At 53.7% G+C, this 12,346-nt stretch overlaps 1 protein-coding gene across 8 annotated transcripts in view; it reads right to left on the bottom strand.

Annotated features, from left to right (window-relative positions):
* Positions 1–12,346, bottom strand: part of EP400 (E1A binding protein p400) — a 97,808-nt gene that overhangs the window by 80,943 nt on the left and 4,519 nt on the right. For 2 of the 8 annotated variants that reach the window (XM_082699896.1, XM_082699898.1), the window contains exons 2-3: positions 6,624–6,773; positions 2,730–4,090 (exon numbers count right to left, since the gene is read on the bottom strand). In XM_082699896.1, coding sequence (XP_082556022.1) covers positions 2,730–4,055 — 1,326 coding nt within the window. In that variant the 5' untranslated portion in view covers positions 4,056–4,090; positions 6,624–6,773. Of the gene's footprint in view, positions 1–1,074; positions 1,186–2,729; positions 4,091–6,623; positions 6,774–10,758; positions 10,919–10,983; positions 11,285–12,346 lie in introns of those variants that run through there. The other 6 variants (XM_082699894.1, XM_082699892.1, XM_082699895.1 and 3 more) reach the window with 6 other exon arrangements.

Below are 12,346 nucleotides of genomic sequence, written 5' to 3'. Positions count from 1 at the left end.
TCCAGTCAACAGCAGGCTAACAGCTGTTCAGTTTTGGGGGAGTCAAGAGTTGTATGTGGCGTTGCACTGTGCGGGGACAGTGCCCCTGCCCTGTGTAAGGGTCCACTCTGTCAAGGACACCAACAGGTCAAGACACAAAAAACCACATATGAGCTTTGGCTTAGTCGTGGTCCTGGTGTGACCCGGACCGCGTCAGGTAAGAGAACATTCTCACCTAAGGCACACGGGGCATCAGGCTTAAAAGTGCGTGACGTGGGATCCGCAACAGCCTGTCGCTGATTCGGTGGAGACACGTGTGTCTACACGTGCACCAGAGTGAAAACAAAAGAGGCTGGCAAAACGGACACATCCGGTAACCCGGGTAAGGGCACAAAGGAGTTCTTCGGAAAACTGGTTTTGCAACTTTCACATGTGTTAGAAATTACAGCAAAATTAAAAATAAAAACATTGAAAAAAAAAAAAGGTATCACCACGAGATGAAACAAGTCTCCGAAGCCAGACCCATCCATTCCCTCCTGAGAGACCGTGACCTGTCCTTCCAGGGTCTTGGCATCACTGAGGTAACACTGAACAATTCTGTTTCCAAACAATGAGTGTTACTCAGTCTGTACTCAGTGGACACCCGGGGGCCTACGGTCCTGACTTCAGCGTTTCTTCCAGCTGCGGAAAATATCAAGTTACCAGCTGCTTAAATCTTTTTTTTCTTGTTCTGTTTTGCACTGTTCTTAAAGATACAGATAGAAGACACAGGAAAGAACCAACATGTAAAACACAGCACACAAGGAGCCCTGAGCACACATTCAACAGGACTGTAGTAGGTGACATGCATGCGAAGGCTACGACCGCGTCACACTCAACACAGAAAAAATAAGAATGCATTAAGATCCGTGTTGTCATTGACTCATGCAACTTAACTTTATCATTTCATATGCAGGAAGTCTTTTAAATTTTTTAAAAATAAGGAATGGGCTCTGGAAAAAAATGCCGGAGAGCAAATAGTAAAATTGAAGGTTAAAATATCTGGATGAAGGAAAGTTTGGGATGAGGCTACATTTGAGAACCATCGAAAAGTACCTGAAGCGGTTGCTGCTGGGATGAAAAAGCAGCAGAAACATTTGGCGGAAGCTGGGTTGCTATAGCAACGGGAGTACCAGTCTGCCCATCCTTTCCTGTCACAACCTTTACCTGAGAGAAAATATTTTGAGAAAAAAAGGCAACATAATTTTTAAGACTGCTCAAAACTTTGTCAGAATTTTACTGCTGATAGCTCAGTGATGTCTGGTGTGTAAAAATGGAACGCTTTTGCATGAAATCCTGTAAAAGGACACCGAACTGACTTACGGTGGATTTACAACCTAATGACCTCACTCCAGGGCGCATCACGTGGGAACTCCAACTTGAGCTCAGGTTCTGCGACTTCCCACTACAATCAAGACGACGGCAGGCAGCCTCGGAGTAGCAAGGCTCTCACGCCCACACACGCCATCGGCGTGGCAGCCACCCCCCTGCCCGCCGCGTGTGGGTCTCTCTGCGCAGGAAGGTGCAAAAAAGGGAACTCAGGTCTCCTCGTCAGCACCGAGGAGGGGCTGAGCCTCCAGAAAACAGTGTGCACAAACAGAGAGAAAACGGAATTTCACGATTTCGTGGCAACAGAGGTGTAACCCTCAAAATAATATAAACCTTTTGAAAAATAAAAATGATCCTTTCTGGAAAGGGTGTTAAAGAAAACACAAAATGGCAAAGCCACACAGATATGTCCATAAATCTCAATGAGGACGGCAGAGCAAAGAGACCAGCTTTTGCTCAGCAAAGGCTGATTTCTTTGCAGGAGAAGAGCTGACAGAGTCAAATTACTTTAGCTGTATTGTAAAACAAAATGAGCTGCACCAACATACTGTACACTACACAACACAAAGGCACAAAATACAGTGCGCTACAGCATCCCTCACTATAGCCCTGGTTTGATTCGCTCCTTTTTCAGGAAATACAAGTGGAAGGACCTCGGGAATCCCTATGGTACTGAAAAACCCCACCCGGGGGTGTATAAAGCACCCATTCCAGACACCCCAAAATGTCACTATCTAAAAAAGATCCTATGTCAAATATCACTCAGTAGGTATTTGTACACGTGAGTTTAAAATACCTCAAACCAGAGACTACATCTAAAAATTGAAAAATTCTCAGAGTTTTTGCCACAACAACTGTATTTTCATCAAGAAAACACCACACAGACGTACCTCGTGATGTGGAATCATGACTGATACATGGTAAGAAGCTAGGGACTGAAATGCCTGCTTAAAAACCCCATCTGCAGTGTTTTTAACCGTGAACCAGTGGCAGTGAAATGCGAAATCCACACGAGCAGCCAGAAGGGGTCTGCCCCTCAAGCCTCAGTGCTAGAGGAGACCCCCCGCCCCAGCTGACCACAGGGCAGGGCCGGGTCGTGCTGGACCAGCCTCAGGACACCGGACGACCTTGTTCTGGATGCTCGGGCCTGGCCCAGCACTGCTCACACAGCTGTCCTGCATCTTCCTCCCAACATCCAGAGCAGCTCCTCCCCTCCAGGCCAGAAAAGAGCAAAACACGTCTTCAATTTCACTCCTGGATCAAAACCTTATGAAACCACGTCCTAGAAACACCTCAGCCTCGTAGGTTAGGTCTCATTTACAGTTGCCTAGAATCAAATCTGCAAAGCACGGTCCTCTCATTATGAAACTGCTGTTTCTCACCTCATCGTTGATAACCTCAGACTTTTCTTCCTCCTCCTCCTCCTCCTCCTCCTCATCCTCCTCCTCCTCCTCCAGGTCCAAATCATTCTGCCTAAGATAAGCTTGCAACGGGGCATAATGCTTCTTCTTGAAAGCCAAGAAGTCCATCATGTTCCCTTGAAGGTGTTGCAAGAAGAACAACTCGATCAGGTACTCCTTGAAGGCCTCCTTCAACGCCTCCATTTCCCGGTAGTGGTAGTCCAGGCACTGCTTCCTCATCTGGGCCAGCTCCTGAGAGGCCGGCGGGATCTCCTCCAACTTCTTGGGGGCCTTCCTCACGCCTGCACTCCCCGCAGAGGTGAGAGGAAGGCTGGAGAGGCCCGGGGGCACTGCAGTCCTGGAGGGGCTGGTGGGGGGCGGCGGGGAGGTCATCCCGAAGGCCGAAGCCCCCCCAAGCCCGACCCCGGGGAGCAGGGGTCTGGTCAGCGGCGGCCCCTGCAGCACCTGCTGCTGCTGGACCAGCTGGCCCTGGATGAGACTGCTGATCTGGGGCGGCAAGCTCGCTGTGGCGATGTGGCCGGGGCTGGCCAGGGGCTGCAGGCCGGCCGCACCCGCAGCCGCGGGGCTCTGGGGCCCCAGGTGGTGGACGGTGCCCCCGGACTGCGTGTGGGGCTGCGACAGTCTCCGCTCTCGGACCGCGATGGGAGCCCCCGCGTGCTGCAGCTGCACCTGGGTGCCCGGGGCCATCTGGGCGAGGCCGGGGCTCTCCTGAAACACAAAGTGCCCGCTACTAGATGGGCTCAAGCTCATCTGCCTCACTAACACGCTGGCGTCCACGAAGCCCCCGGTAGGACTGCTGCTGCAGAGGCCCAGACCAGGGCCAGGGGTGCCGGCCCGCACGCTCTGCAGGCCCGGCCCCGGCCCGGCACTGGGCTGGGTGGGACTCTGAGTCTGCACCTGCTGGGACAGTGGTGAGGTGACCTGGATGTACGACGGAGACCCATGCTCAAAGCGCCTCTGCTGGGTGCCAAACTGGAAGCCTGGAGAAGCAGGGCTGGGGAGCGGCAGAGGAGCGAGTGTGATCTGCGGGCTTCCTGCCACCACCGGGCCGACACTCTGCAGGGCGATGTTCACGTTCTGTCCCGTCACGGGGCTCCTATTCATCAGCTGCTGGACTTGGTACCCGGGAGACTGCGGTGCGGACGGGCTGGCCGAAGGCGCAAAGGGCGTGGCAGGGGACTGGGGCGGGTTTGGGTGGGCCTGCTGTTCCTCGCCTTCGCTGGGGGCGAAGGCCCTGGACCGCTGCAGCTGGTGCTGGACACTCTGCGGGCCGCTGCCATGGTGCATTATCGCCCCTCTTTTTAATCCAACTTAATGTTCTCCTGAAAAATGAAAGTTAAAATCAAGTTACTGGAAGACAAACATAAGCATCCGATCAGCACTTGGCGCGAGAGCCATTCAGCAGCCCTGGGGAGAGCGTGAAGGTCCGTGCCGGCCGGCGCCTGACGCCCGTGAGTCCTGTGAATTCTCATCGAGCCATGGAAGAGACAGCACTGGAGATGATGCCCCTCGACCCCGATGAGGGACAGGTCCTTCCAGGTCACTGCTGGGACCCGGAGGTGGGTCATCCCAGCCAGCTACTGTGGAAGGTAACCAGCATTGCTAGCTCAAGGCCAAGTACGACCTGAACTCAGCACTGGCACTCGTGACTGGCATGTTTCTTCCCAGAAGCCTTCCCCCAGCCTAGTGGCCCCTCTCCATTCCCACGGGCAGTGGGGCTGTCTGCCCCGGGGAAGGGACAGCACCCTGCTCGCCGCCCAGGAGGCAGTCAGTGACTGCTGCCCAACACAAGCCAGGCTGCATGCTGCCATCACCCCATCACCAGGGCCGAACACCCCACCGAGCCCGGGGCTACAGCAACTGAAAACACAGAGAAACCAGTGCATGTCAGACCCTAAGCTCCTAAGGGAAAGGGCCCGGCCTGGGCACCAAAGCCTCACCTAAACCCACAGTAGGAGCCAGAACCAAACGGGAAGGCACCTTGACTTCAGAGAGAGAGAAGAAACACGGCCAGGACTTGGGCTCATGCTCTCGGAGAGGCTCCCTCCGAGGTCTGCAAACTCCCTGAGCGGGTACCATAGCTTCCAGAGGCTCCTAGCCCAAACACTGCTTTGTGCAGAGGACTACGCAAGTGCTGGGGAGTGGAAGACATGCCCTGGGGGTCAGCCCTGAGAACAGGGCTAAGCAGCAGGAAGCCAGTTCTGACCCTAGAACATTCCCAGGTCAGACCTAGCTAGAATCTCAATGTCTGTGAAGGAGATGACCCACTGGGGACACGATGTCCCTTACAGCCCCCTCTGGCTGTCTGCCCCCCACTGGGGCAGGATCAAAGGGACAGAAATATCCACCATTGGAAATTCTCAAGTCAATTCTGACACACCTAGCTCCCCATGTCTTGGTGTTCCTCCCACCCTGCCCCCAAAACAAGCAAGAGGGCCGGCCCTTTCATCCTCGGGGCATCAGGACCGATCTATCTCACAGAACCAGGGATTAAAAACATCAGAAACCAGGGGTGCCTGGGTGGCTCAGTGGGTTAAGCCGCTGCCTTCGGCTCAGGTCATGATCTCAGGGTCCTGGGCTCGAGTCCCGCATCGGGCTCTCTGCTCAGCAGGGAGCCTGCTTCCTCCTCTCTCTCTGCCTGCCTCTCCGTCTACTTGTGATCTGTCTGTCAAATAAATAAATAAAATCTTTAATAAAAAAAAAACACGTTTCTGTTCCTGCGTCTTGTGCACAAGCGCCGTGAGGAGACGTGTGTGGAACTGGCACAAAAACAGAACGCACATGACAGACAGACACGTGAGGGCGCATTTCGGGTTATTTCCTCTGGATACATTCCCAGAACATCAAAGGTGAGCAAGGAGAGAGCGTGAAGGCCAGAAACCAGCTCTCCCATTTAAAACAATTCACAAGATCAGGAGAAGGTAAGACTTGGGATAAATATGGCACAACCATATTTAAATCCTATTTAAATTCCCACCACAAATCATTCACCAAAATAAAGCAGCATCTTACAAGGTGACATCCAAGCTTTATACCAATTATAGAAATGACAAAACAGAAATAGGTAAAGAATACAAAAATGAATACTTACTAAAGCTCTGAAGGGAATTCAAGTTCCTAAACTTAAAACAGTGAAGTTGTATCTGAAAAGACAGATGGATTTGAAGACATGCAAAATTTAACAATGTTTAAGACTTGACAGTAACTCATCAAGCTCACGAGCATGTGGGGCGGTCGGGACAGGGCGAGCACGCGCACACGCAGGCTGAGCATCACTGCAGTCCCACAGAAAAGCGAAGTGAGAGACAGTTTCCCGGGAAGAAAGCATCTACTGAACCAGCGTGAAGGAAAGCGTCCAACCTCACCGCTAACAAGCGCCCCACAGACTGAGTGAGACTCTCCCAGACCCGCTTTGCCAAGACACTGCATCACGCAGCTGGCATCCTGCCAACCCGGCTAAGGGGGTGTGGGAGGCAGACGGGGACACGGAGCAGAGATCTCCAAGGGCTCAGAGCCCGGAACATGCCTGGCGGGGTGGGCAACAGGGCTGGAAAAGCAGACGTGACCCCATCTCACCCATGACCTTTGACCTACTCCTACTCTCTCTGGAAATCTCTCCTGAGGAAATTCACCCACATATTTTTTTAAATTGTGCATAAAAATGTGCATTGCAAAGTGAAAGTAACCAGAAACATCCAGTGTCCAGGTTCTAGACAGAGACTCTAATAAAAATGAAACACGTACAGACAAATTAAGTGGAAAAAGCAGGATACCAATTATGGGACATAACCTCTGCTGCGTTAATGACGTGCATTCAAGAGCTGCCCAGTGAAACATGAAAACGTGAATACTGACCTTCACCCGGCGACGGGACACAACACTGGAGCAGCCTCGGCGATGTCAGGACAGAACCGACAGACCCACACCACAACGAGTCTTGAGATGCCAGGGGCAGAGACAGACCCAAGGGTCACGCAGCGCCAGTCACGGACGTGACATGATATTCTGCAACAGGCGACAGGGACAAAGATCAGACAGATCCCGAGGGCTGAGGGTGGGCGAGGGGCAGACCCGAGAGGGGCAGGAGGGAATCTGAGGGTGCGCACCCGCCTCTCCAGCCCGTTCCGGAGGATGGTTACAAGTGTTTGTCCAACATCACCGAGCCACACACTAAAGCCTGAACTTTGCTACATAGAAACTATACCTCACCCTTGTAAAAAAATGGATCCTGACCTCATTAATCTTATAGCCAAGTTAGAAAAACAAGTGCATTCGATGTAGATACAAAGACACTACTTATCTTTTTTTTTTTTAGTTAAGTTTCATTTTATTTTTTTTTAAAGATTTTATTTATTTGACAGGCAGAGATCACAAGTAGGCAGAGAGGCAGGCAGAGAGAGAGGGAAGCAGGCTCCCTGCAGAGCAGAGAGCCCAATGCGGGGCTCAATCCCAGGACCCTGGGATCATGACCTGAGCAGAAGGCAGAGGCTTTAACCCACTGAGCCACCCAGGCTCCCCAAGACACTACTTATCTAAAGCAGCATTCCCCAAAAATGTGCCACGGTTAGCCCAATGGAGAGGAAAGCTACCACCAATGGCAAAACAACTTCTGTTTGTAGTAGCTGTTTCTACTTTGGAGGTCCATCGGGAGGAGGCGGAGCCACATTCAGCTCGCCGCCCCGCAGGGGTGCTGCTTGGGACAAGGCGGAAATCAGCAGCTCGAGGGCAAGGCAGTTGCGCAGCCCCCCGGGGCGGGGCGAGAAGCAGGGCGCGACCCCCTCGGTCACCGCACGCAGGCAGGACGCTGGCAGGATGCTGGCCACAGGCCCACCCTCTCGGCCCGCTGTTGCTGTCAGGGTGACCACAACAACATAAACAGGCACAACCAAACATCTGGAAAATGCCACTCTAAGGAACACTGCCTGGGCCCTGTTGTCAGTGTAGGGCAGGGGCCCCCAGGCCAGAACCAGTGACCGAGTCCGAGAGACTGCAGACTTACAGCAGCTGCTCCCGGCCCCTGCTGAAGCCTGGAACTCCTCCCGCTGCCCACCTTCCACTCCCAGCCTCCCGTGTGGGAGCGCCAGAGTCCGGGCCGCTGGACCTCCCCTTGAACAAGGAGGCAACTCGGGCCACGAGCCTGGCTCCCTTCCCAAACTCACCTCCTTCTCTGTCCCCACGTTTTCCCAGAGCAGCCAGGCAATCCCCCTGCTTCAGGCAGTTCTGCAGTACTGTCACCACGGTCATGATGCACCCCCTAGGCCAAAGCCAGGGCCCAGGCACCTCTCATCACACAGGCAGCACAGCTGTTACTGCAAGGAAGTACTTCTGCCCCTCCGTGACACCCCCTATGTCCAGCACACAGAGCATGAGCCAAAGAGCCCGCTGCGAGCTGTGAGCAAACACCCAACTGCACACACGGAGGGGTCAGAGAACGTGCAGCTTGCTAAAAATAAGGACGGGGTGCCTCGTTGGCTCAGTCAGTGAAGCACCTGCACTTGGCTCAGGTCATGATCTCGGGGTTCTGGGACTGAGCCCCATATCAGACTCCCTACTCAGCAGAGAGCCCGTCTCTCCGTCTCCCTCTGCCATTCTGTCTACTTGTGCTCTGTCAAATTAATAAATAAAATCTTTTAAAAAATAAATAAAAGTAAAGACCAGTCCATGGCTCCAAATGCATAAGTCAGAGCCTAGACTTGGCCCTCGTGATCCATCAAAACACCGAGTATCTCTACAAGGCTGCTCACAAGGAACGAGCTAATGTTTGACTCACTCACTTACTCCCAGCCCTTACGAAATGACATTTCCTATTACAAAAATCAGTAAAACAAAGTTGGACTCCAAGGCCTGAAGCTGAATTTTTCAAGCACGTTAACTTGCAAATCATCTCTCCTAATAAAAGAATTGGATTAAAACTAATCTGAAATGCCATTTCTCATGTCCCAGACCAAACAACTCAGCAGCCCAACAACACAGTGCTGGTGAGGTGGTGGGGACATGGGCCGCTCAGCTCCGCAGGGGGAGCTGTCCCCCGCTACCCCGCCAAGGCTCCGGCAGCACCTCACAAGTGTGCTCCTCCCCACCCTGGACCCGCTAGTGCCCCCCCAAGTTCCCCCAACAGCCCCCTCCAGGAAAGAAACACGGAAACACCAAGTCAGTCACTTCGCATTCTCTGCAAACACAGCGCTGGAAATAAACTACATGGCCCATTTCAGAGACCGGCGACTCCATCCGGTGCAGCCCTTGGCGGAGCACCACGGGCTGCAGAAACGGGGGAGAAAGCTCTCTGCGAACTCCGTGCAGAGTGACTTCCAGAACTCCACCATTAAGTCAAATAAAGCGCAGAAGACTGTATGTGGGACACCACCCCTACATAGGAGGACAAGACAGATATACACAGAGATACGTTGTGCCTGCATTTTTTCCTACCAAAGAAAGCATATACCCACATATTTGCATATCCATAACTTTTTCTCAAAAATGTATTTCCTAGTTATATGCACTGCAACAGTCTACAAGCACTGACATCCCCCAAGTACCGGTTTCCTCTGCAGAAAAGGAACTCGCGAAGACTGAGTTAGAAACGAACGAGACCGGGACGCCTGGGTGGCTCAGTTGGTTAAGCAGCTGCCTTCGGCTCGGGTCATGATCCCAGTGTCCTGGGATCGAGTCCCACATCGGGCTCCTTGCTCGGCGGGGAGTCTGCTTCTCCCTCTGCCTCTGCCTCTGCCTGCCATTCTGGTCTGCCTGTGCTCACTCTCTCTCTCTCTCTGACAAATAAATAAAAAAATCTTTAAAAAAAAAAAAAAGAAAGAAAGAAAGAAACGCACAAGACCGATGACCTCCTCAGGGCAGTGCGAGCCGACAGGGCAGGGAAGTCAGTAGCACTCCTGAGCACACCATCTGGTAACACTCTGAGCTTCAGAACCGTGTTAGAGTCACATATTCGAAAAACAACTACATTGATAAGGAGAAAGAACTGCCTAAAACCGACGTGCGCAGAAGCAAACCCTCAAACTCTAGGCAAGACAACAGAGTCACCCGTGGGACAGGGCAGGAAGGGACAGCGGACCAACTCCATGCAGCTGGAGGAGAACCAGCACTCAGTGTGCGCTTTCGGGTTCTTCCCTTAAAACACAGCTCCTCGGCGTGCCTGGGGGGCTCAGTGGGTTGAGCCTTTGCCTTCCGCTGGGGTCATGATCCCGGGGTCCTGGGATGGAGCCCCACGTCGAGCTCTCTGCTCAGCGGGGAGCCTGCTCTCCCTCTCCATCCGCCTGCCTCTCTGCCTGCTTTTGCCTACTTGTGACTTCTCTGTCAAATCAATAAAAATCTTTGGGGGGAAAAAAAAACACATCTCCTCGTTCTGCCTACGGAAATGCCTACAAGCAGTGACATCCTAGCAGAACGGAGGACCCTACGGTCACCGGGGCCAAGGTACGATGACAAGCAGCAAAGCAGGCAGCCTCGCCTCAGCAGAGGACACAGGGAAAGGCGGCTGCGGGATTTGAGGACAGTGGCTCCAGCTGTTTCAACCTCATCTATCTCTGAAAAGACAGTTCTACTGTCACTTAACGTTCTTGGAATTTCAACCTGAAGTTAATGTTGAGACTAAAAACAAGTCGAGGCAGTAAGACTTACAGCAAAGCTTCTCCCCTCAGCTCGGGCTCTCCACACACATGCTGCCGCACCCCCAACTCACACTCCGGAAAACCAGCCAACAGGTAAGCCTGGCAGGCCCAGGAAATGGCCACAGGCGGGCCACCCAGACCGGGGCAGGGACGCTGCTGAGGCGTCCTGCATGCGGCTGGAACACGTTCGGTGTCGGTCAGGTCGAGTCTGAGGCCTGTGAGGTCTGGCCGACACCATGTTTCGGTTCTGGGAGGAAGCAGCTTGGGCAGTGCCAGCGCTGGGATGCACGCTGAGGCCCACCCCGGCTACACAAGGACCTTCCCCCAAACACCCAAGCCGAGCCCCATGAAACCTCCCTCCTTGCCTGGGAAAGCACTGCGGCCGCCCTCCGGACCTTCCTCCGCAGGGACCGCTCTCCGCCCTCTCCACGCGCCCCGCCCTGGTCAGCCTGTGCCCCGACGCTTTCTAGGGGGCCCGCACCCCCAGGCAATCTGCCGAACACCAAAGCACAGAAGAGCCTCTGCCTGAGGGAGAAGGAAAAAAAGAAGGAGTGAAGCTCAAATGTGTTAAGAGGATTGCTTTCACTTACCTTGAAATGCTTCCCAAAACCTTAAAAGACAGAGAGACGGCTGGGCGATAAGGCAGACCACGACAGAAACAAGGCCGCAGTGAGCATCGCAGGAAAGAGACGTCCTCCTGGGACGCAGTGCCCACGGTGCTCCGGGAGTCAAGGCCGTAACAAGTCCCACGCTGACAAAACATCACTCCTCCCTCTCCGAGAAGATGAGCAAGGCACCACACTCACTCCTTAACTATATAAATTCCAAGGGACATAAACTGGGCCACACGGAGTCTTACAGCTCTGCAAGCTTCCCTGTGCCACATGCCATGTCACAACGCCACGGTGCGGCAACCACTGAGGCCCCTGTGTCCCCTTCTAACTTAACAGGCCACAATGCCAGGAGCTTACGGTCATGGCGGCGGGGGCCGGTCCTTAACCCGATGGGACAGAGAGCCCCGTGCTCCCCAGAGGCAGGATCGATCTCAGCTTGGGAGGAAGAGGCCAGAGAAACAGAAGTCCTTCCTCAGACACGAGCCACACAGCGGCAGTCCCCAATGACTGTCCCACTCGCTGCTGCTCCTCAACGTTTTACCCACAGTCCTCGAGGGGCCTGCTTCCACCTTTCTCTCCTAATCCCTCCCCACACGCTGTGAAATTTTAATGCCACAGCTCTAGCGTAGATCTGTGGATGCACTGTGACTCTTTGTGAGGCCACAAACCACTGCCATAGCTAAGATTTTTTTCACCCTCCCCCCAAAAAACAATTTCCAGCCCCGTGTGAGAAACAGCACCGCCATGGAGAACACAGCTCTAACACACAGCGACCTGGAGGAACGGAACCAAACCAGCAGGCCCTGGGGAGGAGGGCAGGAGCCAGGAGAAAGCGAAGAGGAACTTGTCTTCCTGAAGCCCTCGTGTTGCGGCCCTTGTGTATCGTCTGAACAGCACAAGACAGGAGCCGCACGGGCAGCGCTCCCGTCACGGGACCAGCAACTGCAGGGGACTGGACAAAGTGGGGCGCACCCACGCGTCCTGCCCACCCAGCGGCAGGACACGAGCTCTTGGTCCAAGCAGTTACCTTAGTAAACCTCAAATGCGCTATGCTCAATGAGAGAAGCCAGATCGGGGTGCCTGGGGGGCTCCGTCGTTACGCATCTGCCTCCAGCTCAGATCACGATCCCAGGGGCCTGGGATCAAGCCCCGCATCAGGCTCCCTGCTCACTGGGAAGCCTGCTTCTTTCTCCCTCTCCCTCTGCCCTTGCTTGTGGTCCCTCTCTCACTGTGTCTCTACCAAATAAACAAAATCTTTAAAGGAAAAAAAAAAAGGAAAGAAAGAAGCCAGACTCAAAAGGCTCACCCTGGAGTTCCTTTAAATGACATCCCAGAGGGG

Source organism: Mustela nivalis, assembly GCF_964662115.1.
Source record: "Mustela nivalis genome assembly, chromosome: 14".
NCBI lineage: Eukaryota > Metazoa > Chordata > Mammalia > Carnivora > Mustelidae > Mustela > Mustela nivalis.
Note: the sequence above shows the minus strand (reverse complement) of the source record. Positions and strands in the feature narration are given on the sequence as shown.